The sequence below is a fragment of the Lissotriton vulgaris genome, chromosome 1_1, assembly GCF_964263255.1.
Source record: "Lissotriton vulgaris chromosome 1_1, aLisVul1.2, whole genome shotgun sequence".
Taxonomy (NCBI): domain Eukaryota; kingdom Metazoa; phylum Chordata; class Amphibia; order Caudata; family Salamandridae; genus Lissotriton; species Lissotriton vulgaris.
The window spans coordinates 277062755-277088229 of NC_141685.1; the positions used below are offsets into that span (position 1 = coordinate 277062755).

At 44.6% G+C, this 25475-nt stretch overlaps 1 protein-coding gene across 3 annotated transcripts in view; it reads left to right on the forward strand.

Moving 5' to 3' along the window:
- The window catches only part of BEST4 (bestrophin 4), a 136992-nt gene that overhangs the window by 64773 nt on the left and 46744 nt on the right, over positions 1-25475 (forward strand). For all 3 annotated transcript variants that reach the window (XM_086936124.1, XM_086936126.1, XM_086936129.1), the window contains exons 3-4: positions 649-743; positions 21087-21320. In XM_086936124.1, the coding sequence (XP_086792250.1) occupies positions 649-743; positions 21087-21320 (329 nt within the window). The remainder of the gene's footprint in view (positions 1-648; positions 744-21086; positions 21321-25475) is intronic.

Genomic DNA, 25475 nt, shown 5'->3' on the forward strand with positions numbered 1-25475 from the left:
GCAAAATACTGCATAACTTAACCCTCCAGGATGGCAAATTTTCTTTATATCTCAAAATACACAACAATATTTTTCTCGCTCAAGCCACACCTCTTTCAGTTTATGTAAATTCATTGATCATATGGATGTGAGAGAACTGCCCTTTTAGCGTCATTTATGAGCTCCAATAACTCCTAGCAGAGTCCAGGGGCATAAGGCACTTGGGGCCCGATTCACAGAATGAACTTAAGACTCAATCCTAAACTTACTACTATTTCGGTATTCACAGAATGCACTTACTACTTTTGGCATTCACAGAATGAACTTACTACTTTTGAGATTCACAGAAGTTAGGATTTTGTCTTAAATTTGTCTTAAGTCTGTCTTAAGTCTGTCTTAAGTTTGTCTTAAGACAAAATCCTAACTTCTGTGAATACCAAAAGTAGTAAGTGCATTCTGAGAATGCCAAAAGTAGTAAATTTAGGATTGAGTCTTAATTTCATTCTGTGAATCGGGCCCTTGAACCCCAAAGGAGGGCGAACTCGCATTAATTTAATATATACATTGACTGCACCATTCTTAAAATCAATTCCCCTTGAATAGCAGTGCATTTCTAATATACCAGTGATGGAAAACTGACTTGGAGCGCTGTATCTGATGTCATTGTAGGTTCTTGCTATGCGAAGAACAGAAAAAAATGTTTGAGAAGGTGTCGCTGTACTGCAACCGATCGACAGATCTGATCCCCATCTCCTTTGTGCTTGGTAAGTCTTACTTAATTTTTGCTATTGTTTCTGAAATGCCCTAGAGATCACTTTATCCCTCCATTTTGTAACCGATTCTGCCCAGGGAACAGCAAACAACTGTCATATGGAGGATTTGTTGTAATCCTTCTATAGGTGCATTTCTTCTATGCGCTAGCGATACAACTCCCAAAGTAATCAATGGGTTAAATTGAGGGGCATATTTACAAGCCCTCACCCGCACAGGAGCGTCACATTTTCTGCTGCTCCTGTAGCGTTGCACCATATCCCATATTTACAAGGTGGCGCTAAGCCACTTAACACAGCTTAACTCCACTTTGTAAATAAGCCCCTTTCTGCTGCATTCTGCTGCGGCAAAGGGGCGTGCAGTGGGTGTTGCAGTGGACGTTCCACCACAACACTCATCGCTTTTTTATGCTGACCCATATTTACAAGGTTGGCACAGCGCCTAAAACTAAGGCCAGGGAATACCTGGCCTTAGGATGGTGATACGAGGAGAGATTATTCATTTCTCCTTGTTTTTTGCTCATTTCATGTGTGCTGCATTTTGCAACACACATAGAAAGAGCAAATCATCATCACTATTGTTTATGTGTGGAAAAGTGACCCTTCCTGCACATAAGCAATAATCCCTGCAGGGCAGGCACCCTTGCCACATGGTGGCAGGGTGCCTGGGCCTGCAGTAGCCAGCTTTTTAAGTGCCAGCGCTAGGGGAAACGGAGATGGTGCACCGTATTTTTGTAAATACGGCGCATACCTTCATTTTGAAAATGTCAGAGCCTGGCATTGCCAAATTTGGCGAAATACCGCCATCTGGCATTTTCTTGTAAATATCCCAATGAGGAAGAATAGGTAACTCAAGAGAGGAAAGATAACTTGTGTCTGCAGGGGAAAAAAAAAACATTGTTCTGAAGACAAATTTGAGATTCCTTCAAAAGAAGGTTTCTAAATGGACCTACTGTAAACCCTTTGCCTGAGCATTTCAGCATTTCACAATCGGATTTCATGACAATAGGTAGTTGTCAGAGCAGTTTATAAGCAACTTTTGCAAATATGTTCAAATGAAGAGACACATGATTTTTATTCTATAACTATTAAGGTTATTTGAGGGGCAGCAGCACTGAGGTTTTTAATGTTGCAGTTTATGAAGACCTTACGCAGCCCATTGCGTCACTTTTTGTGACGCTGCAGCGGCATAACAAATGTGCCACACTGCGTCATATTTTCAAAGTGATGAGTCTAGGCAGATGCGTCACTTTGTAAACCCCTGAGCCACATTATACCTGTGGCAGGTATAATGTATGCAGGGTGGGCATTCCCCCATAAAAAAGGCTCGTAGAAGAGGCTCAGTGAAATCTATGATATTTCACTTCACCACTTCTACAAGTTCACTGCTTCAAATCCTTACACCTGCTTCACAGCAGGCATAAGGTCTGACACATTGCTGGAGTTGCGTTTGTTTTGCAGCCCACTCCAGCAATGCGTCATTACTGAGCCACGAGATACGTCAGGATTCCTGACGTATCTGGTCAATACTTGCAACATGGAGCTCCGTACTGTAAATATGGGGCATCCAAGGTGTCACCAGGAGGGCGCAATGAAAAGTGTTGCATCGCTGATTGCAACCAGCGATACAACACTTTTCATAAATGAGGCCCCAAGTGTCAACGGGGCATATTACCAACAACTAGCGATAATTTTTGTCTCTAACTTGTTTAGAGACAAAAATTATTGCCGCACATCGGCGATTTTTATCGCAGATAAACCTTGCTATTAACAAGGTTTATCGCAAATGCGATAAAAAACGGCCGAAATGCATGAATATCGCTGAAAAGTCCGCGATATTCATGCATTATCGAGCAAATGCTCTTAGCCATGTTATCCACCTCCCATTGGATAACATGGCTAAGAACTGCTCAGGGCAGGTGTTAGCTTTTGGAGATATTCGCGCTTAGCGCGAATATCTCCAAAAGTTGGTAATAGGAGATAGCGATGTTAGCGACTGTTTCCAGTCTCTAACATCTTGGCACGCCCACTTTGCATCTCATTAGTGATAAATATCACTGACATGCAAAGTGGGGCCCAAGATGGTCGCTATCTCCTACTAGCTGTCGCTAACTGGTGTTAGCGACAGCTTGGTAATAGGGAGATAATTTTTTCTCCGCTTTCTTGGCTTTTAAAGCCAAAAAAGCGGAGATTAACCCCTTGATAATATGCCCCCAACATTTCCTAGTTCAGTTGAGAGCAGCTTATTGATCTGGAAAGGGTGAAAGTTCTTAAAAGTTTAAGTCATGACCGACATATGACGCAGATGTCAACAGCGTGTGCATAACTCAGTGAGCCAACTAAAAAGCATACATAAATCAAATCAAATCAGATGTTTGTTAAGCGCGACTACTCACCCGTAAGGGTCTCGTCGCTGGGGTGTGGGGGGGGTTCGCGGGTTCCAGTCCATCAAGAAGGGAATCTGTCGAAGAGCCAGGTTTTGAGGTTTGATGCGAAGAATGGGAGCGGACTGCTGGGAATGGTGTTCTTATACTTCTTTAATATTTGTAAATTAGTTCCAATCCTTAAAAAAAAACCATTAAATAAAATAAAAGGCACTGCTCAACAGAGGTGATCAGAGTTGTCAGAGACCGTAGCGAATTGGGAGCGTGGAGCTCCATGTACCACGGTGTACAAATCAGGAACCACTTGGCAATGGTTTAAATGTAGCAGACGAGCGGCCGCACCAACAATAGCGACAGAATTCTGTGTAAAAACTATACTTATTAAAGAATTACTGAATCCAGTTCTGAAGACTTTAGCACTCAATGTACAAGTTGGAGCGGAAGGTCGTTTCAGGCACTGGCCGCGCGAAAGGAGAAGGAGCGGCCTCCCGATCTGGTCTTTCTGGTGTTGGGGCCCAAGGCGTAGGAGAGCTGGGCTCATCATAGGGTCCTTTGGGGTGCGTGGAATTTGAGCCGGCTGTTCAGGTATGCTGGTCCAGTGTCGTGGAGGGCCTTGTGAGCGTGGTTTAGCATCTTGGCGGTGACTCTAGCTTCGATGGGGAGCCAGTGGAGTGTGCGCAGGTGCTGGCAGATGTGGCAGAGGCTTGGCAAGTTGAGGACCAGTCTTGCGGCGGCGTTTTGGATGTTCTGTAGCTTGCAGGTGAGGTTTTTGTTTATTCCAGCAAAGAGTACGTTGCCGTAGTCGAGTCAGCTGGTGACCAGGGCGTGACTGACGGTCTTTCTGTGTTTGAGGGGGATCCATTTGAAGGTCTTACATAGGAGGCGGAGGGTGTGGAAGCAGGAGGACGAGACGGAGTTGATCTGGCGGTCCATTTTGAGCTCTGAGTCCAGGATGATTCCCAAGTTGCGTGCGTGGTCCATGGGGGTGGGCGGGCTTCCGAGGGTGACGGGCCACTAGGTGTCATTCCAGGCATCTGGGTTTGGGCCAATGATGAGTACTTCCGTTTTGTTTGTGTTTAGTTGTAGGCAGCTGTTTTTCATCCATTTGGCGACTGTTTCCATGCCTTCGTGAAAGTTGTGTCTAGTGGTGTTGGGTTCATTGGATAGGGAGAGGATGAGTTGGGTGTCGACTGCATATGACACAATGTTGTGTCCGTAGGTTCTGGCGATGGGGGCGAGCGGAGCCATATAGATGTTGAAGAGCGTAGGACTGAGGGATGACGACTGGGGGACTCCGCAGGTGGTAGGTGTAGGGTCTGAGAGGAAAGTGGGGAGTCTGACCCGCTGCTTTCTGCCAGTGAGGAAGGAGCGGATCCAGTCGAGGGCCTTGTCTTGGATTCCTGCGTCGTGGATTCTGCGTATTAGGGTGCGGTGAGAGACTTTGTCGAACGCCGCTGAGAGGTCGAGGAGGATTAGGGCAGCTGTTTCTCCTTTGTCCAGTAAGGTACGGATGTCGTCTGTTGCGGCAAGGGGGTGCGGTTTCCGTACTGTGTTTTCTTCTGAAGCCAGATTGGGAGGAGTCGAGGATGTTGTGCTCTTCGATGAATGTGGCTAGTTGGCTGTTGATGGCTTTCTCAAAGACTTTTTCTGGGAACGGGAGCAGGGAGATGGGTCTGTAGTTTTTGAGGTCGGTGGGGTCCGCCTAGGGTTTCTTCAGGAGGGGGTTGGTCTCAGCGTGTTTCCAATAGTCAGGGAATGAGGCGGTTGCCAGGGAGCTGAGCTGAATTGTCAGTGCACTAAATTCAAAAGTGCCAAAAGAGAGGACAGAAAGTGACACAAGTGGTCCGATTTAGAAGATGGTGGTAAGGGAACTTCAACACAACACGAAGGGTATCTGACAACCTGTGAGCACCAGTGGCTAGTAAACCCAAGAAAGGCATCCTTGTTGTTTTGGAAGATCATCACCCACTCTGTTAGCGGCATGCTTCATCATCGTTTCTCATCCTGGTTCCTTAAGATCAGAATGTGCTCAACAATAGTACAGAGGTCACTTGTGATATTCTCCTACTGGAGTCTCAATCTAAGTTAAAAATACCTAGAGGACACCCAGGTATCCCTTTAATGTCGGGTGTCCCTCGAGTAAATAAAAATATTGATTTGGGAGTTGATAGGGTGAAATGTCCATACACCCTCATCGGTGTCGACATGTTTCAGCCTGTTATGTGGGCCACCATCGTGCAATTGTCATTGCACATATGGTTCTCTGGAAGAACCCATTGCCCACATAACAAATGTTCCATGTCCCTGAGGTGCTGCCAGACTTCTCCAATCACTTTAGGGACATGTAAATGCCTTTAGGTGGATAGCCACCTTGCCGAGAGGTGGCACAGTCAAAATGGCATCTCTAATTTTGCCAACCAATTGACATGTGATATCATGACCACATGATGTCCTTTTCAATGGTGGAAAGGTGGCAACTTTACTAGTCTGCCCAACGGCATCCCTTGCAGGGAAAATTTACAGTAACCTCTTACTGAAACAGCTACCTTTCCAGTTTGTTGGTCAGATTGTCACAAATGCTTAATTCTGGTTGAAGGAAGTTCCACAGCTATAGAACAATGCGTGGGATGGCCCTGTGTGCTATGTTCAGCCTCAGAAACATTGAGATGGGATTTGGTACACTGGGCAAGAAGAGGCGAGGAATTTATGCTAATACTCAATTGACCAGACATAATGGCTGCCCGCGCATCCAGATTTCCTCTGCTTCGTCATAGGACAGTGACACTGGCGTCATCCTCCATCTTTTGCTTGACCTCTCCTCAATTACTATCAAGGGTCTGTTTGCTGTAACATTTTATGTCGGAATGCAAACCTTTTTGTGACACAAACTGCAGAGAAAGTCAAGCAAGTCCACCAGTTTAGTTGACACAAACTGCAGAGAAAGTCAAGCAAGTCCACCAGTGTCTCGATATTGCCGGCACGACAACAACACACACTGTACTAACTGACTTCCGGTGATTTTCAGCTGCACAGTGATCGGACCACAGCTATCTGGGCTCCAGTGTTATCAGGACCTATTGCAGATCCATTCCCTGGTAGTGAAATTAACTGCACAGCACAACAGGAATCCTGGTTCCACAAGCCGTTGACATCTGTATGTTGCTGCAGCCAGGTCAAATGTGCTTGGTTCATCTGTCGAGAACGATACATGAGCCGGTCATTCTCTGGTAGTGCCATGAGAATCTGGAACCATCCGCCTCCCTCCCTTCACCTAACTACCTGCCTGGTCACCTTCAAAAACGACCTCCAGCTCCTCCTATTTGACAGACACCTTGGTTAATCACCCTCGACCATACTTAAGTACTCTCCCCACCAGGATCTGATCTACCTTCGTTATGTGACCCCACCATCTAAATCGATGCTTTAACTGTGTACTACCTTTGACCAACTGCTGCAATTGTCTCATGTGGTAATTCCTGCATGCATCCACCGATGTAAACGTCCAAGTTTAATGATTGTAACTGGTACTTGTGGTAACCCATGTATCCTGCTACTGTTGTAAAGCGCTACGATGCCTCCTGGCCATGTCTGCAATACATAAAATTGCAAAAATAAAATGCAAAAATCAAATCGGTCAACCAAGAGACACTACAAATGTGATCCATTCTTTCATGTGAAACTAGCAGTAGAACATCCATCCAAGGCCAATTTTTTGACAAGCTCATTAAGCTGCATACATAAAGATGACAACAGCAAACCCAACACCCTAGTTTTCTTGTTATCAAAACAAAAGAAAGAGCAGATCTCACTTATTCAAGGTGCACGTTTATCACTTAGAATAGGCTTTTACAATTTATTTATTTATTTTAAAGGTTTTATATAGCGCTGGTTATACCCGGAGGTATCAGAGCGCTTTACATGAGCATCAGATTGTAGTTACAGGTTACATCGTTACAAAGGTTACACTGTTATTAGAGCATGGCAGCATAGTTACTTGTAAGGTCAAGATAAACAATAAGCACAAATACGAAAGGGGAAAAGCAAGCAAGGGGAAATATTCCGGGGAGGGGGAAGGAGCTGGGGAAGTAGATAGGTAATGAAGGCGGGAAAGAGGAGGGGAGGGTGAAGGACAATGCAAGGGAAGAGGAGGGGAAGGGCGACAGGGACACAAACCGGTAGACGAGTCAAAGCAACGTCCAAAGTCCAGTAAGCTGTGATCCCAGGGGAAGTGGTATCACTTCCCTATCTCTGTTGCGGGAGGCTCCCTTTACGCAGTGGACTCTCTCAGTGGGGTCTCTGAGACCCAAAGGCCTATATACTGAATCCTTCCCCAAAAAGGGGAGAGGGAGTGCTCTGGCAAGGGGTGCCATACCATACCTCAGCCGTGAGTGGCTTCCTTTCCGCAGTGGACTCTCTCAGCGGGTACGCTGAGACTCCAGAGAATAAATATGGAATCTTTCCCCAACAAGGGGAGAAGGAGTGCTTAGTCAAAGGGCACAAAGGACAGGGGGATAGGCAGACTAGCAGGCAAGGTGAGAGATTCAGGGGAGAGAGGCTAGGAGCTAGGGAGGTAGGCAAAGGGAGAAAGAGTACTAAATGGGAACACATTTAATTAATTAATTATTATATACCGCTGGCTAGACCCGATGGAATCAGAGCGCTTTACATGAGGTACAATAATGTTGCAAATTACATCAGTTAAAAAATACATAAGTATCAACAAAAGCATTTAAAGAACACAGGGGAACACGGTGAATGGAGCAGGAAGGATAAGGGGATAAATGTTTGCAAAGAACAAACCACACAACTATAGTCAACGGAACTATGTCATTCTGCAGCTACGGCGTTTTTGCATAATCATTGAATTGCCTCATTAGCCACATAATGGAACCTACGCTGCATAATTTGCAGTCTTTACCCAAAAAAAAATTCTTTCTATTAGTTCATAAGTTACTAAAAATGCAGTGACACGTTCGCGTGCAGTGTAAGGCCTTGAGTGCTACACTGTAACCAATGAGGTGGAATCATTACCTTGCAGTCGCAGCATGTGCAAGAAAGACAAAATAATGGAGTAATGTTGTCACTGAATGTGTCACATTACATAGCATACATTGCCTTTTCTTCGTGTCATAATTTAGTCGACTGTCGTATAATTTGGCCCTCCACTGTCTGGTAATTCCAGTACACACACACACACACATTTGATATATATACATATACATAGATATATACACTAGCAGCCCGTCCCGACGTTGTCCGGGTATGAATTGCTGCCGGCCAGTATTATATTGTTTTGTAGGATTTCGTTGTAATAGCATTTTTTATCTATGACAGGCCTGTGAAACGCTCCGATTCACAGTGCAATGCTGATGCACTTAAGAGTGTGCGTTCAGTAGTGTGTGAACTCGAGTTTCCCTACTTTATTTTTCCTTGCAATATTATATAGCGCGAACTCGACAACATGGCATGAGCACAATTTACATTACAGAAGAACACATTAATTTGTGGTAGGCACGGGGAGACAAAGCAATTTGCCTGGAATCACAGGATGTTGACCTGATGCCGAGATTCGAACGTAGCTCCCCAGCTCTAAAGTTCGCAATTCTAGAACTTGTGGCGGGTGGTGTGCCTCAAAGTGTATGTCGGTGCCGGCCATCAATGAGAGAGACCTGTGCATTTTTCAAATCGATGGTGAAAAAATATGAGTATGTTGCTGGAGATGTGGGCCGCCGTACCACCAATGTACTTACCGGGGGAGGGTAAACACCCATTATTCCGCAACTTTCTTTCCGCAGACCATCACTCCGCATACTTTCATTATGAAAGTACCATGACTCCGCAATGCCATTATAACGCATGGCATTACATTTTACATGCTTTTACCATGCATGCATTTACAACGAAATTCGTTGTAAATGCATGAATGGTAAAAGCATGTTTTTTTTAATGTTTGGATAAGGTAAGTATGGGTATAGGGGTATATGTTTTGGGGTACTGATGTATATGTTTTGGGGTGTTTGGATATTTAAGGGTTCAGATATAGTTTTGTGTTATGGGGTACAGGGGTAGTTTTAGCGTTTAGGTATAGGTATGGGTTTTGGGGTACAAGCGTATTTTTAGGGTTTAGGGCTAGGTTTGGGTTTTGGGGTATAGGGGTATTTCTAGGGTTCGGGGGTAGTTTTGGGTTTTGGGGTACAAGGGTATTTTAAGGGTTCAGGGCTAGGTTTGGGTTTTGCCGTACAGGGGTATTTTTAGGGTTCAGGGCTAGGTTTGGGTTTTGGTGTAGAGGGGTATTTTAGGGTTCCGGGGTAGGTTTGTGTTTTGGGGTACAGGGTTATTTTTATGGTTCAGGGCTAAGTTTGGGTTTTGAGGTGCAGGGGTATTTTTAGGGTTCAGGGGTAGGTTTGGGTTTTGGGGTACAGGGGCATTTTAAGGGCTCAGGGCTAGGTTTGGGTTTTGGGGTACAGGGGTATTTTAGGATTCAGGGGTAGGTTTGGTTTTTGGGGTACAGGGGTATTTTTAGGATTTAGATATAGGTTTGGGTTTTGGGGTACAGGGTATATTTATAGGGTTAAGATGGGTTAGTGTTTAAGGGTGTTGGGGTATTTTAAGGAGTAAGGGTGGGTTTTGATTAGGGGGTGCAGGAGTATTTAAAGGGAGCAGGGTGGACACCCGGAGAACGCGCGCCCCGCACATGCCCACACCCCCAGCACACGATATGAGACATGGCATGAAGGGCGAAATGTAAAAACAACAGTTGATGGACAGAATGCAGAACAATGTCATACATTCACCCCAATACAGAGATCTGGGCCTAAATCCATCATTTTATTTGCACTCCACACCACCCCAGTTCAGACATGGCCATATGCAAATCAGCCTTGACCCTATGTCTCATGGGAACATTCCAGGCCAAACTGCCAAGCCATGTCTTTCCTGGACCAGACTCAGGCATCCTAAGACCGTTTTCTGGCTATCAGCCGTTTTCAGCCAGGATAGCTTGACTCCAGTGGTGTGGAGAGCATGGGACTCACGTCTGAGCATACCCATCCCACTCGGGGTAACAAATGCAAAAACAACAGTTGATGGACTGAATGCAGAACAATGTCATACATTCAGCCCAGTACAGAGATCTGGGCCTAAATACATCGTTTTTTTGCACTCCACACCACCCCAGTTCAGACATGGCCATATGCAAATCAGCCTTGACCCTGTGCCTCATGGGAACAGTCCAGCCCGAAGGGCGGAACGTACCACACGCCCCCAGCACATGCCCACAGCACAACGCAGACACGCCCACATGGGACTACTTTGCTGGCACGGTTCTTTTACCTTTTAAATGTATATGGTGGGCGCCTGCATAGCCTATGTCCTTCTGCTGCAACTGCCCTTTCCAACGCTGTATTGGGTGTTGTGATTGGTGCTGTGGTTCCTGAGATTACCCGCCTCAAAGGTTTGGGCTCTCTCTTTATTACAGTAGTATGGATAATAATTTGAACCTACACTTTAGTGGGCAGATGAGTAAAAAAGAAGTGTCCTTCCTAGGTTTGAAAGTTTTTATTGAGCAAGGTAGAATATGCACATCCTTATTAAGGAAAGAGACTGCTGGAAATTCGACCTTAGAAGCCTTGAGTAGCCACCCAAAAAAATCTAAAAGACAGCATAACCCACGGGGAACTTCTACGTCTAAAAAGGAATTGTAAATGTAAATGTAAATTGATACTTGTATAGCGCACTACTCACCCGCAAGGGTCTCAAGGCGCTTGTACGAATACCGCTGTGGAACCCATCCTGGCTTTCCCTGTGAGGCGACCACTCCTGGGCACCCCCAAGGTGGAGGCCAGGCATCCTTAGCGTTGTGGGGGCCGTTGTGGAGATTAAGCAAGCTATTGCCCAGAGTTGCAGAGTGGGACTCCATGATTGGAATAGGCACCGAGGCGAGAATTATCAGGTCCGTGGAATTTTTGAGCCCAAGACCCGCCGAGGCGGGGAATTGAACCCTGGTCCCGGGCTAGACCTCTGCATCAGGGTCTGCCGCTCTAATCATTGCACCACACTTCTCCACACCAACGTAGATGACTTCTATATTTCAGCATATGAAGCTATAGACAGATTGAAGATGAGGGGCTATTGTGAGAAGCTTCTTTTTAAAACTCTAGCTAAGGTGGAAAAAATACCCAGACACTGCCTACTTAAAGACAAAGCACAGGCATCTGAAAGGGAGGACGTTGTATGTAGATTCATAACAACTTACTCAAGTGTGGAAGGAACTTTGAGAAAAATACTAAGTAGGAATTGGCATATCCTTAAAACAGACCAGATAATAGGGAGGACATTACCTGACTAGCTGCTGATAACATTTAGGCGGAGTCAGTGCAACAGACCTTATTGTGTATACTGCCGCTACTGTCCTTGCATGAAAAAGTACGTAGGGAGTACCATACCTCCCACAAAAAAGAGAATTTTAGAACATGCACGAGCGATAGAAAACAAAGACTTTTTATATCCTGTGTCAAGACACTTCGCGCAGCATCACAATAGTGACAGGAACCTGCTAAAATTCTTCTGTTTGGATCACATCTCTGCAAATGACCGCGGGGGAATAGGGAACTTAAACTTAGAAGGCTCGAATCAAGATACTTAGTTGATATACAAACAGAAATCCCTGATGGCTTAAACACTGAGGAAGAATTTTCAATTCACTTGGGCTGATATGGCAATATAGGAGTTCATGTATGAAGATCGACAGTATATGCTGATGTCTAGAGAATAGAGCTGAGATAATTAATTGAGTAAGTGTCTGCAGCACATGTAAATATTCACCCACGTACAAGCATAATTTTGCACAAAGTTATTTTGAGCTATAACATGATTAATAGGCGCTTTAAATCAAATTGAAAAATAACTATTGATGTAAGTGGTTTGGAATCTTACATGATTCTCTAAGCCCATTCAGGGCTCAATTGTGTTTGAAGAAGCAGTAAACATGAAAGTATGAAAGATATTTCTATCATGAAAAGGGCTCGAGAGAGCACATAAGTTGATATTTGAAGATAGACATAATGAATTATAACAAATTGTGTGTGAATTGTAGGAAGTTTAGTAATTGAATATAATTTTTGAATTAATCATAAGCGCTCACAAAGCTTGCCTTTTGCAAATTGTAAATAGTAACATTTATTTCTTATAATTTGTATACCAAACCGTAGTTTAGAGACTTAAGTTTGAAGATAATATACTCTAAAATGGCGCTCACTTTGTAAAAATATTCACTTTGGAGAAAGTCCCCTGTTTATATCACTGACTTCTACGTGCAGGGAATACTGCTGGCGTTTGTTTAAGAATGGCGATGAATTCAAGCGTATTTGTGCAACGCCGAAACGCGTCCTGTGTTAATTTATTTGATGCATGAATAAACCATCTGATAAAGATACTCTTTCGAGTGTGGCCCGTTCTTTACCCGTCATTGGGGATCGAAGCTGAAGCAAAATATATATTCGTGGTGAAATGATGGGCTGCTCCGTGCCCATTTTTGTGAGGCCACTCCGTAGGGTCAGGCTCCAGAACGGGGAACTTGCTGTAAATACTTATCACAGTGCACTATGGGACCTGTAGGAATTAACAACAGTCATGTGATGTACTTACTTTTAAAAGCGCGCCAGGGCACACCTGCTATCAATAGATTCCTTACCGTGATCAAGGCAGAGCGCCGAAACGTTGGTGAATGGAATCGGTGCTGCTTTCAAACCTGAATAAAAGCCTGCCAGCAGTATTGGGCCTCACTTGGTGTTGTTTTCGTGGTGAAATGATGGGCTGCTCCGTGCCCATTTTTGTGAGGCCACTCCGTAGGGTCAGGCTCCAGAACGGGGAACTTGCTGTGTATACATATATATATATATATATATGTATAAATTATTTCCTGGGTCACTCGGTTTTCGTCGGGGCTTGGCGCCTCTTTTAGCGGTGCGATTTCCACGGCAGAGCCCAGTCGTAAAATATTCTTCTACTCTCCCAAAGAAGAAAGGATTCGCACTCATGGGCACTTTCCAGGTATTTTCTTTATTTTCAATGATGAATGCACAACCAACGCGTTTCAGTGTCTGCTGACACCTTGATCACGGACCGTGATCGAGGTGTCAGCAGACAATCCTAGGATTGACTAAACGTTCTAACCTGTTATTACAGCACACCTCTTATCCCACAATGTCCTTCAAATCATAGCAACAATGGAACAAATAATAGGGCTCTTGAAGAATTTCTTGTCCTCTTTTACTCTTTCCAACTCCAATCTCCACAAGCCAAAGCGTTTTGCCGAGGTTAACAAAAACTAAACAGCTTCATCAGGCTTGATCTTTCTTTTCTGTACCTTTCTCCTGAAACTCGCGTTTCTTATCCTTACACCTCTGCCTGTTTTCTGGCTTTTACAAAGTCCCTCTTCACCTCTTTCGTGAAGTAATTTCTTTCTCCTCCAGACTTATATTTAGCGAGGCAGTCAGCCGTCGGTTGTCATGCGATCCACTCCCTTTACAAATGAAGGGGCATATTATCAAGGGGGTTTATCTCCGCTTTTTTGGCTTTAAAAGCCAAGAAAGCAGAGATAATTTTATCTCCCTATTACCTAGCTGTCGCTAACACCAGTTAGCGACAGCTAGTAGGAGATAGCGACCATCTTGGGCCCCACTTTGCATGTCAGTGATATTTATCACTAATGACATGCAAAGTGGGTGTGCCAAGATGTTAGCGACTGAAAACAGTCGCTAACATCACTATCTCCTATTACCAACGTTTGGAGATATTCGCGCTAAGCGCGAATATCTCCAAAAGCTAACACCTGCCCTGAGCAGTTCTTAGCCATGTTATCCAATGGGAGGTGGATAACATGGCTAAGAGCATTAGCTCGGTAATGCATGAAAATCGCTGACTTTTCAGCGATATTCATGCATTGCGGAGATTTTTATTGCATTTGCGATAAACCTTGGTAATACCAAGGTTTATTTGCGGTAAAAATCGCCGCAGCTCAGCGGTAAATTTTTGTCTCTAACCAAGCAATAGCGATAATTATCTCTATTGCTTGGTAATATGACCCGAAGTCCGCCTCCTTCTCTCGTTCCGTATCGCCGAGTGCAATCTTTATTGTCACGCTGCCGCCCGCTCTCTAACGTAGGTCTCCCCTCGTAATTAGGACGCTGAAGACCGAGTGCAGGCATCCAAGCTATTTAGGTCGCACGACACAGCGGCTGCGCAGCGGTGAAAGCGGACGGTGGCAGAGTCTGCTCTGACCCGTATTTGCGGTACTGCTTTGTGCTGGCGCTAAAACTGTTTTTAATTTGATTCTACATTCTTGAACACATCCTTTTTAAAATATAAATTGTCGCTTGCTTTTAACTTTGGGGATTGAATAGGAGCTTACCTACACCAGTGGATACCTGGGTTTAGCGGTCTGCCTTTCCCGACCCGGTCCGACACGGTAGCTAGTACCGTTGCAAGGAGGGCGTGGAAGGAGAGCCAGGTACTTCCGCCTTACGGAGTGGTTAGCACGCTAGTTGGCAGGGTAGACAAGCTATTTAGGATGCATGACACAGCGGCCGTGCAGCGGGCGCGCCAGCGGCAAGCCCGTCCGCGGCTGAACGGGGCACGGGGCCAGAAGCCCTGGCCGAATTGGACAGGCACTGAGCTATACTTCCCTTCAGTTACATGCGTTATGCCACACCATTAGAGAGTCGCGTAAGCACAGTATAATGGCATGGAGTACGAGTCTTAATTGCAGTCATTGCCCTTTTATGGTGGATTCATATTTGAAATCCAGGGAGATAGGTCAGAAGCTCAGCCTCTCTTTGATTAACTGCAGATCCCTGAGGAAACAAACTGGAAATGTATGACCATTTTGTTAAATGGCCAGCCAGATGTATTATTCCTCACGGAAACCTGGCTAAACGAGGATTCTGCTACGGAAATTCTCGAGGCCTCCCAGTGGTGGGCTACCTGGCGGTACAGACATTGACTCTGTGGTCCTTGAAATCGTCGGGTAGACAATTAAAATCCGCTCCCTGGTTCAGTGGGGAACTTAGAATAGCCAAATCAGCCTGTAAACGCCTTAAAAGAATGTGGAGAAGGAACTTCTCAGCTCTTAGAAAGAGTGAATATAAAGCTAGTCTTAAAAACTATCACTCTCTTATTAGGAAGGCTTAGGCCGCCTATTGTAAAGAGAGGATCGGGACAGCGGAGAACTCGGCTAAGGAACTTTTTACTGTCTTTAAAGAGATATCTTTACTAGCAAGAACCACAGCTCCTAATATTGGCTCAGTGGATTCTTGCAATTTGGTGGCCGACTTCTTCTTGGAGAAGGTGGGGAAGATTTATTATACCTTCCCGGATTCAGCACGCAACGGGCGCGTGGATGATGATGGGACGTCTATCATAGTGGAGGCAGAACGTCTCAGTGAGTTTACCGTCCAATCATGTGACACGCTTAATAAGGTAGCCCGAAGCATTAAGTCAGACTCGCCTAGAGATCCTGCTACTCCCAAGGTGCTAAGAGGGAGCATTGAGATTCTTGAGCCCTACATTAGACACCTCCTTGAGCTCTCTTTCATTTCAGGATAGGTCCCAAAAAAATGGAAAGAGGCGATCGTTCTCCCGTTAAAAAAGAAACCGAATGTTAGCATGAGCCAACTGGAGAATTTACACCCTATCTCATTTCTACCATACTTTGCTAAAATTGCAGAGAAGGTGGTTAATACCCAACTGACAGCCCACATTAGTAAACTCAGCTTACTTCATTTTACTCAATCTGGCTTTCGGTCATCCTACTCCACCAAATCGGCTCTGCTCATTTCCACGGAAATCATCTGTAAATATGTAGACGAGGGAAAGACGGTGGCCTTAATTTTATTAGATCTAAGTGCCCCATTTGACACTGTGGCCCATCATACCCTACTCCACCGCCTTAAGAAAGGAGGTTTGGCAGGCCGAGTTTTGAAATGGCTGGAGACTTTTCTGCATGATCGTAGTTTTCAGGTGTCGCAGGGACCTTACCACTCTAAAACAAGGGGTCCCACAGAGCTGCACTCTCAGCCCTACCCTGTTTAATCTCTACGTCACTCCTTTGGCAGAGATTACTGAAACATTTGGGGTCAGTGTTGTGTCCTATACGGACGACACACAATTGGTGGTGTCCCTAACACAAGCAAATGAGAAGCCAGCCATCAATGTTTCGACGTGCTTACAAGAACTGGCGTCCTGGATGGCTAACAACTGCCTTAAACTGAATGGTAATAAAACTGAAGTGCTAGTGATAGGTAAAGCGCCCTCGGTTTGGTCATCGGCATGGTGGCCTCAGACACTGGGACCAACCCCCTCCCCTTTGAGCAGGTTAGGAATCTAGGGATGTGCTTGGACGCCAAGCTCTCTTTTGAGAACCACACTAGGCGAGTGACAGGAACATGTTCTGGAGTTTTGCGGGGACTCCGGAAGACTATAGATGCGCTGCCAATTAAAGCAAGGAAAACTATGGTTCACGAGCTGGTGACATCACGCTTGGACTATGGTAATGCACTCTACCTGGGAGCTAATACCAAATATATACAGAGACTCCAATGCATCCAGAATGCAGCAGCGGGTCTCGTTCTGATGTTACCCAGGAGAGACCCTTCTAACAAGGCCTTGGCCTCCCTTCACTGGCTTCTGGTAAGGGAGCGAATTCTGTTTAAGGCTCTATGTGTCAGCCATCGTATCCTACAAAGAAAGGGGCCCACCTACCTGCACGATTTACTAACCCCTTATTTCCGAACCCGTCAATTGAGATCAACCGGGACGGGGCAGAGTAGCATTCCTTCTATCAGGAGAGCAAGGATGGGTGGTCGCTACTTGCGTTTTTTAGCAGCCAAGCATTGGAATAAACTCCCCCCGGGGCTCCGCTTGGAGGCTTCGGAGACTATCTTCCGAAAGGAGTTGAAAACGTGGCTTTTCCCCTCTGTAAGCCCTTCTGTCGAACCGTTCTCTGCTTTCTTTGCCCTGTCTGGAAAATGTTCCGCTTTGTACCGCAGCGCGGGGACACACTAGTCAGTGTAGCCATGCGCTTTATACATTTGTTTATTATTGTTATTATTGAGTGCGCATGACTGGATTGGTCGCCCCCAACAGTCATGAGCACTCTGCCTTTCTCCATGTAGGCTGAAATGCAGCCTACATGGAGAACATGGCTGGGCCATTAGCCCCTGGCTGGGCAGCGTCCCGACCAATCACAACACTGCTTGCAGCGTTGTGATTGACTTAGGGGTGGGAGCCTGGCTGTCTGCTTCCTGTTCCTGCCGGAGGCAGAAGAGCAGGAGCAGGCGCCGAGAAAACGCGGGACCCAGCCGGCGGCCAGGTAAGTTTTTTATTTCTTATTAAATGAAACTCTCCTCATTCCCGCCCTCCCCTGACTGTCACAAACCTTGCTAGATCTCATTGGGTTTCTCAGATAAAACAAGGAGGTCTAGTAGGACAAACACAGGGTTATCAGCAATTGGAAATATCAACCTAATGGAATGTTGGTTTTAAGTAGATGGATTATTGTCATTTAATGATGTTTATGACTGCCAGTGAAGATAAAGGTGGGCTGATAAAACAGGTATTTGGAACAAGTGTATAAATAAACAGGCACAGACAGATTTATTACCACAGTTCAAAGATCAAATGTTATTAGACTAGTTCAATAACTGATAAGAAAACCCAAGTTATTGTCTCACAGAATTCATGTTCCCATGACTTGACAGATGAAAACATCTCAGCTAATGGTCAAATCAGTGTGGTCTTATTCCAATGCATAGATTTAACCCTTTGTATCCTGGTTACGGTTAAAACCCTTTGGGGCATATTTATGAAGGTTTCGCACAAGGGTGATGCAAACCCTAAGTCAGATTTTTTAAGAAACACAACAGGCCACCTTGCGGGGCCCTGCATGAATTGACAAATTCTGAATAATGCACAAATCACTGCGTTGCGTTACCCTGCAGAGGGAGACGTTCCATGGGTGGAGCATGGTGTTCTCTCGCATCCACCCATGGATTTTGACACATTCCCAGATTTACCAATACTAATATACCTGGGAGTGTGTCAAAATGCTATGCTTCCCAAGGGGAGGCGTAACAAAGAGAAATATGTTAATTTCTCCTCGGTTTTTCCTCGTTCTACGTGTGCAGCATTTTGCAGCACATTTGGAAAGCTGTAAACCCTTAGGGGATTGGTTTTTTTTTGCAGGAAGATGTTCCTTCTTGCACAAAACCAATCCTGCCTACAAACAAGCACCCTTGCACGGCAGCACAATGTTGCCTGCATTGGGCTAGCCAACCAAAAGGGCGCCAGTACAAGGGAAAGACAGGAATGAGTTGTATTATGTTAAACTAGCAGCCCGTCCCGACGTTGTACGGGTATGAATTGCTGCCGGCCAGTAGTATATTGTTTTGTAGGATTTCGTTTTGATAGCATTTCTTATCTGTGACAGGCCTGTGAAACGCTCCGATTCACAGTGCACTGCTGATGCACTTAATAGTGCGCATTCAGTAGTGTGTGAACTCGAGTTTCCCTATTTTATTTTTCCTTGCAATATTATATAGCGCGAACTCGACAACATGGCATGAGCACAATTTACATTACAGAAGAACACATTCATTTGTGGTAGGCACGGGGGGACAAAGCAATTTGCCTGGAATCACAGGATGTTGATCTGATGCCGAGATTCGAACGTAGCTCCCCAGCTCTAAAGTTCGCAATTCTAGAACTTGTGGCTGGAGGTGTGTCTAAAAGTGTATGTCGGTGCTGGCCATCAATGAAAGAGACCTGTGCATTTTTCAAATCGGTGGTGAAAAAATATGAGTATGTTGCTGGAGATGTGGGCCGCCGTGCCATCAATGTACTTACCGGGGTAGGGTAAACACCCATTATTCTGCAACTTTCTTTCCGCAGGCCATCACTCCGCATGCTTTCATTACGAAAGTACCATGACCCAGCAATGCCATTATAACGCATGGCATTACATTTTATATGTTTTTACCACGCATACATTTACAACGAAATTCGTTGTAAATGCATGAATGGTAAAAGCATGTTTTTTAAAATGTTTGGAGAAGGTAAGTATGGGTATAGGGGTATATGTTTTGGGGTACTGAGGTATATGTTTTGGGGTGTTTGGGTATTTTAGGGGTTCAGATATAGTTTTGGGTTATGGGGTACAGGGGTAGATTTAGGGTTTAGGGATAGGTATGGGTTTTGGGGTACAGGGGTATTTTTAGGGTTAAGGGCTAGGTTTGGGTTTTGGGGTATAGGGATATTTTTAGGGTTCAGGGGTAGGTTTGGGTTTTGGGATACAGGGGTATTTTAAGGGTTCAGGGCTAGGTTTGGGTTTTGGGGTATAGGGGTATTTTTAGGGTTGAGGGGCTAGGTTTGGGTTTTGGGGTACCTGGGTATTTTAGGGTTCAGGGGTAGGTTTGGGTTTTGGGGTACAGGGTTATTTTTAGGGTTCAGGGCTAGGTTGGGGTTTTGGGGTACAGGGGTATTTTTAGGGTTCAGGGGTAGGTTTGGGTTTTGGGGTACAGGGGTATTTTAAGGTTTCAGGGCTAGGTTTGGGTTTTTGGGGTACAGGGGTATTTTAGGGTTCAGGGGTAGGTTTGGGTTTTGGGGTACAGTGGTATTTTTAGGGTTCAGGGCTAGGTTTGGGTTTGGGGGTACAGGGTATATTTATAGGGTTAAGATGGGTTAGTGTTTAAGGGTATTGGGGTATTTTAAGGAGTAAGGGTGGGTTATGATTATGGGGTGCAGGGGTATTTAAAGGGAGCAGGGTGGGATTAGCACACGATATGAGACATGGCATGAAGGGCGGAACGTACCACACGCCCCCAGGGTTTGTCACGCCCACAGCCCAACGCAGACACGCCCACAAGGGACTACTTTGCTGGCACGATTCTTTTACCTTTTAAATGTATATGGTGGGCGTCTGCATAGCCTATGTCCTTCTGCTGCAACTGCCCTTTCCAACGCTGTATTGGGTATTGTGATTGGTGCTGTGATTCCTGAGATTACCCGCCTCAAAGGTTTGGGCTCTCTCTTTATTATATTAGTATGGATACCATAGGCCTCATTTATGAGAAATGACGCATCGCTGCGTGAAAGCAGCGATGCGTCACTTCTCAGTGCGCACTCCTTGCGACATTCCTGATGCGTCATACTGAATGTATGACGCATCATGTCGCAAGGAGTCAGTATTTATGACGTATCTGTATTGCGCAAAAGTGACGCATTGCTGGAGTGTGTCACAAAAGTGACGCAACTCCAGCAATGCGTCCTTTCACATGGGGCAAGCCCCATGTGAAAGGGCCTGCGTCAGTCTTACGCCTGCTGTGAGGCAGGCGCAAGATTTTGACGCAACGGCGTCCTAAAAGTGACGCAGTGAAATCTGATACGACCCTTCCTTGCGTCAATACGCCCCCCCTGCATACATTATACTTGGCGCAGGTATAATGTGACGCAGGGGTTTCTGAAGTGACGCATCTACCTAGGTGTGTCACTTTGTAAATATGGCGTAACAAGGCGCAATTTTTACGCCACTGGCGCGTCACAAAAAGTGACGCACCGGCGACGTAAAAGTGACTCACAGCCTCATAAATGAGGCCCCATGCATTCCAGCCCTTTACCTGTCACGTAGCATAGCAAGTTGGCATGCTGCGCTACGTGAAAGCTTCCTAAATATGCCCCTTAGTTTACAACTACTACTCATGGCAGGGCTCTGGGAGGAAAAATGTGATGGAAATTCAATGTATGCAGGATCTCAAGGTTAGGAAATATGTCCACAGTATACGTATATCAGTATGGTTTACCACAAGAACTTGTTTCCAATGTCCCAGAAGTGCCTGCTTCTACTGAGACGCTGCTTTGACCTTGAAGGCACTATAACCATCCACATTGTTTTCTTCTGCAGGTTTTTATGTGACGCTGATCGTGAACCGCTGGTGGGGCCAGTACACCAACATCCCGCTGCCAGACCAGCTAATGTGCGTCATCTCTAGCAACGTGCATGGCGGAGACGAGAGAGGCCGCATCCTCCGCCGCACCCTGATCCGCTACGCAAACCTGTCCTCCGTGCTAATCCTGCGCTCCGTCAGCACTCGCGTGCTCAAGAGGTTCCCCACGATGGACCACGTGGTGGAAGCAGGTCATTTCCTAGCACATGTCCATAGCCCCTCATTGGTCAGTCGCTGGTGGATGCCCGGAACTAAGTCAAAGCGTTCCCAGTAAAGTAGTCCAGTTCCCAGCCCCTGGCTGTACTAGCCTTCTGGCCAGCAGATCCAGGGACGTAAATTTGCAATGACAGATTTAGGTATGAGAATACTCACCGGAATAGGAGAATCAAGGGCCATATTATCAAGAGAGGGCAATACATTATCGCCGCTTGTATCGGCAGGAAACTGCAGTTAAAGCGGCGATAATGGACTTGATAATATGCCCTTGTGAATTCCCATAGAAGCCCAGGTTCTGGTGTTAACCTGGGCTTCTATGGGAATTCACAAGGGCATATTATCAAGCCCATTATCGCCGCTTTAGCGGCAGTTTCCTGCTGATAAAAGCTTCGATAATGTATCTCCCTTTCTTGATAATATGGCCCCGATCCCCCTTGGCCTCTCTGCATCAAATAAAGTTCTACTCCGAAGCCATTTTGGTCGCACAAGGCTCTAGTCGGTAGTGCCATATAAGGTCCCATCCTTCATTGCCGTATACGGTCCCACACATCACAGTCACATCAAGCTTTCACTTTAGTGTAACTTACTTTTGCTTCATTTGGATTTTTTAATTAATCATTTCGGCCTTGTTTTGAAGTTTATTTCGGTCTAATATTCTGTGTATTTACTTAAGGAGCATTTTATCTGGTTCCCATTTAGTGGGAGCGTTTTGTGTGTCATAAAGACTAGAGAGGCCGACTTTGAAGCTGGGGAACTATGGGGCATATTACCAAGGGCCTTATCGCTGCTTTAGCGGGAATTTTTCCGCTAAAGTGGCGATAATTTTATCGCCCTATTACCTAGCTGTCGCTAACACCAGTTAGCAACAGCTAGTAGGAGATAGCGATCATCTTGGGGCCCGCTTTGCATGTCAGCGATATTTATCGCTAATGACATGCAAAGTGGGCATGCCAATATGTTAGCGACTGTAAACAGTTGCTAACATCGCTATCTCCAAAAGCTAACGCCTGCCCAGAGCAGTTCTTAGCCATGTTATTCAATGATAGGTGGATAACATGGCTAAGAGCATTAGCTCGGTAATGCATGAATATCGCTGACTTTTCAGCGATATTCATGCATTTCGGCCGATTTTTATCGCTTAGGACAGTGTTTCCCAAACTGTGGTCCGCGGACCCCCAGGGGTCCGTGACACATTCCCAGGGGGTCCGTAGGCAACAGTTTTAAAAGCACTGAAACGTTTCTTGTATATTTAGCAGCTTTCCAGCAACAATAAAAGTGTCAGGAGAATGCCATTGATTAATGTACCTGCTGGAGAGCAAGGAGAGTTTTTTTCAGTGGCAGCTTTGATTTAACTAATGTAGCACAGAGGGTTAATGTGCCTACTGCAAAGAACGTGTAACATGCATCTTAAAAAGCAGTATTTTATGTGCCTAGGTTCGTGGTTACTGCTTTTGTCACAGAGTTTCTTTTGTTACTGTGCACTTCATAAGCAACAATCGTAATCTAGCAGAGGGACCTATAAACTGTCATCAAAGAGCTGCTTGCAAACTGCATGGTACCAGTTAGTAACTTATATTTTGTCCCAGTTATTCATTGTCCTGATGCTACTAAAAAGATATATTTGGGTGGAAATACATTTTTTATGTTAAAGTCAATACTAGCCACTGTGTTATGTTCTGAATCCTGAGTTTGTGCTTTTCCAGACCAAGCACTCTTTAAACATTTTATATACACACTGATTTACATGTATGATTCACTGTCTCTATATGTTTGTGATGTAAAGTGCTTGGACATCCTACAATGGTATGAGAGATGCTATAAAACAAATGAAATGCATGTAACAGAGGGGCCTTATTTCAATATAAAATACTAAGGGCCAGATTTACGATCTGTTTTCATATGCGTGAACGGGTTCGCGAACCCGTTTGCGCATGCAAAAACCTATTGGGCCATGTATATAGCCTATTTCACAAGTCACAATTTGTTTGCGACTCTCCAAATAGATTTTGCAACTTGCTATTTGGAAGGGGCATTCCCTTCCAAATAGCGAGTCTCAAAACCATGTACAAATGTTTTGCGGTCGCAAAACAGTCACAATTACCAACTACTTCAAGTAGATGGTAATGCATTCGCAAATGGGAAGGGGACCCCTTCCCCTTTGCAAATGCATTATTTTTTTAAGGGCAGGCAGTGGTCTCAGGGACCTCTGCCTGCCCTTAGAAAATTAAACGAAAACATTTCATTTTTTTTTTTTTTAAATGCATGGTAAACGGGCTGCATTTTTTTTTTTTTAAACTGCTTTATTTAAAAGCAGTCCGAGACATGGTGGCCTGCAGAGCCCAGCAGGCCACCATCGCTGTGAGGGCTGGCATTCCTAACGGGCTCGCAAATTGCAAGAGGCTCATTAATATTAATGAACCTCGCAATTTGCGACCCCATTGGGAATCCCAAACAGTGTTAAACACACTGTTGTACATTTCATTTAGCGACTCGTAATTTGCCACTCGCAATGTGTCGCCAATTGCGAGGCGCTAAAAGAAATGGTCGTACATCTGGCCCCAAAATCCTTAGTACTTTGAATATTTGTTTTGTGTGCACACGTGTGTATTGTTTTCCAATTACTGTTTTAATGTTTGAAATTTAACTCCTAGAAATTACTTGGGGGTCCCCTGCTTCCAGTGGTGACTCAATGGGGGTCCTCAGGAGTCAAAAGTTTGGGAACCACTGGCTTAGGAGATAATAGCAAGGTTTATCTGCGATAAAAATCGGCGGAGCTCGGCGATAATCATATTGCCGCTAACCGTGTTAAGCGATGATTATCGCTTGATCTTGGTAATAGGCCCCTAGGATGGAGTCTGGCGGAGGCACAAGCATCCTGTGATTCTGGGCAAATCACTTTATCTCCCTGTGCCAAAAAAGGGAATGTAATGCAACTGGTCCTCATGTAAGATTTAGGTAAGGTGAGCAACCCAATAAACCCTTGCGGGCTTGGGCAATAGAAATGTTTAGAAAATAGGCCAGCAAGGGATTTGTTTGTGAAACTATTTTTTAGCGAGAATGAAAGGAACTGTACTAAGTCAAGTTACCACACTTTGTCAAATTAGTGACTAAAATATTTTTAGAAAAAACATCAATAATGTTACCACACTAACATATTGAAACAATCGAAAAGAATGAAAGAACCAGGTATTGTTGTATCAAAAGATTATTATTTTCTTTATAGCAAAAAAAGTGCATAGGGTACAAAACAATGCAAGTGCGATAAGAAAGGAATGTGTTTTAGATATTCCTGTACTATATCACAAAATGGGTCTAAGCTGCTTACCTACTACAAACACAATGATTCCAACACAATAATTGAAAATCAAAAGTGGTTACAACATAACAAGCAGGATTTAGACGCAGCGGTCGACGTTTCAGTCTTTTGTGGATGATTTCATAAGACCATCATCAGGACTTGAATTTTAGAGCATATGAAGATGGTTGACAGGTCATTTTTAAATAAGTCTTTGTCTTTTTGTAATATTTAACCAGGTTATAACACAATATTATTGTGTCACAGTTTGTTTCAGGGTCAACCATCTTCATCTTCTAAATCCTGCTTGTTATGTTGTAACCACTTTTGATTTTCAATTATTGTGTTGGAATCATTGTGTTTGTAGTAGGTAAGCAGCTTAGACCCATTTTGTGATATAGTACAGGAATATCTAAAACACATTCCTTTCTTATCGCACTTGCATTGTTTTGTACCCTATGCACTTTTTTTGCTATAAAGAAAATAATAATCTTTTGATACAACAATACCTGGTTCTTTCATTCTTTTCGATTGTTTCAATATGTTAGTGTGGTAACATTATTGATGTTTTTTCTAAAAATATTTTAGTCACTAATTTGACAAAGTGTGGTAACTTGACTTAGTACAGTTCCTTTCATTCTCGCTAAAAAATAGTTTCACAAACAAATCCCTTGCTGGCCTATTTTCTAAACGGTCCTCATGTAAATCGCTCTGATACTTTCGGGTTGAGTTTGCGCTTATATATAATTGCAGCAGAAAAAAATGACTTTGGGGCATATTTACAAGCCCCTATCTCCACAGGAACATCAATTTATACGACATTCCTGTGGCAATA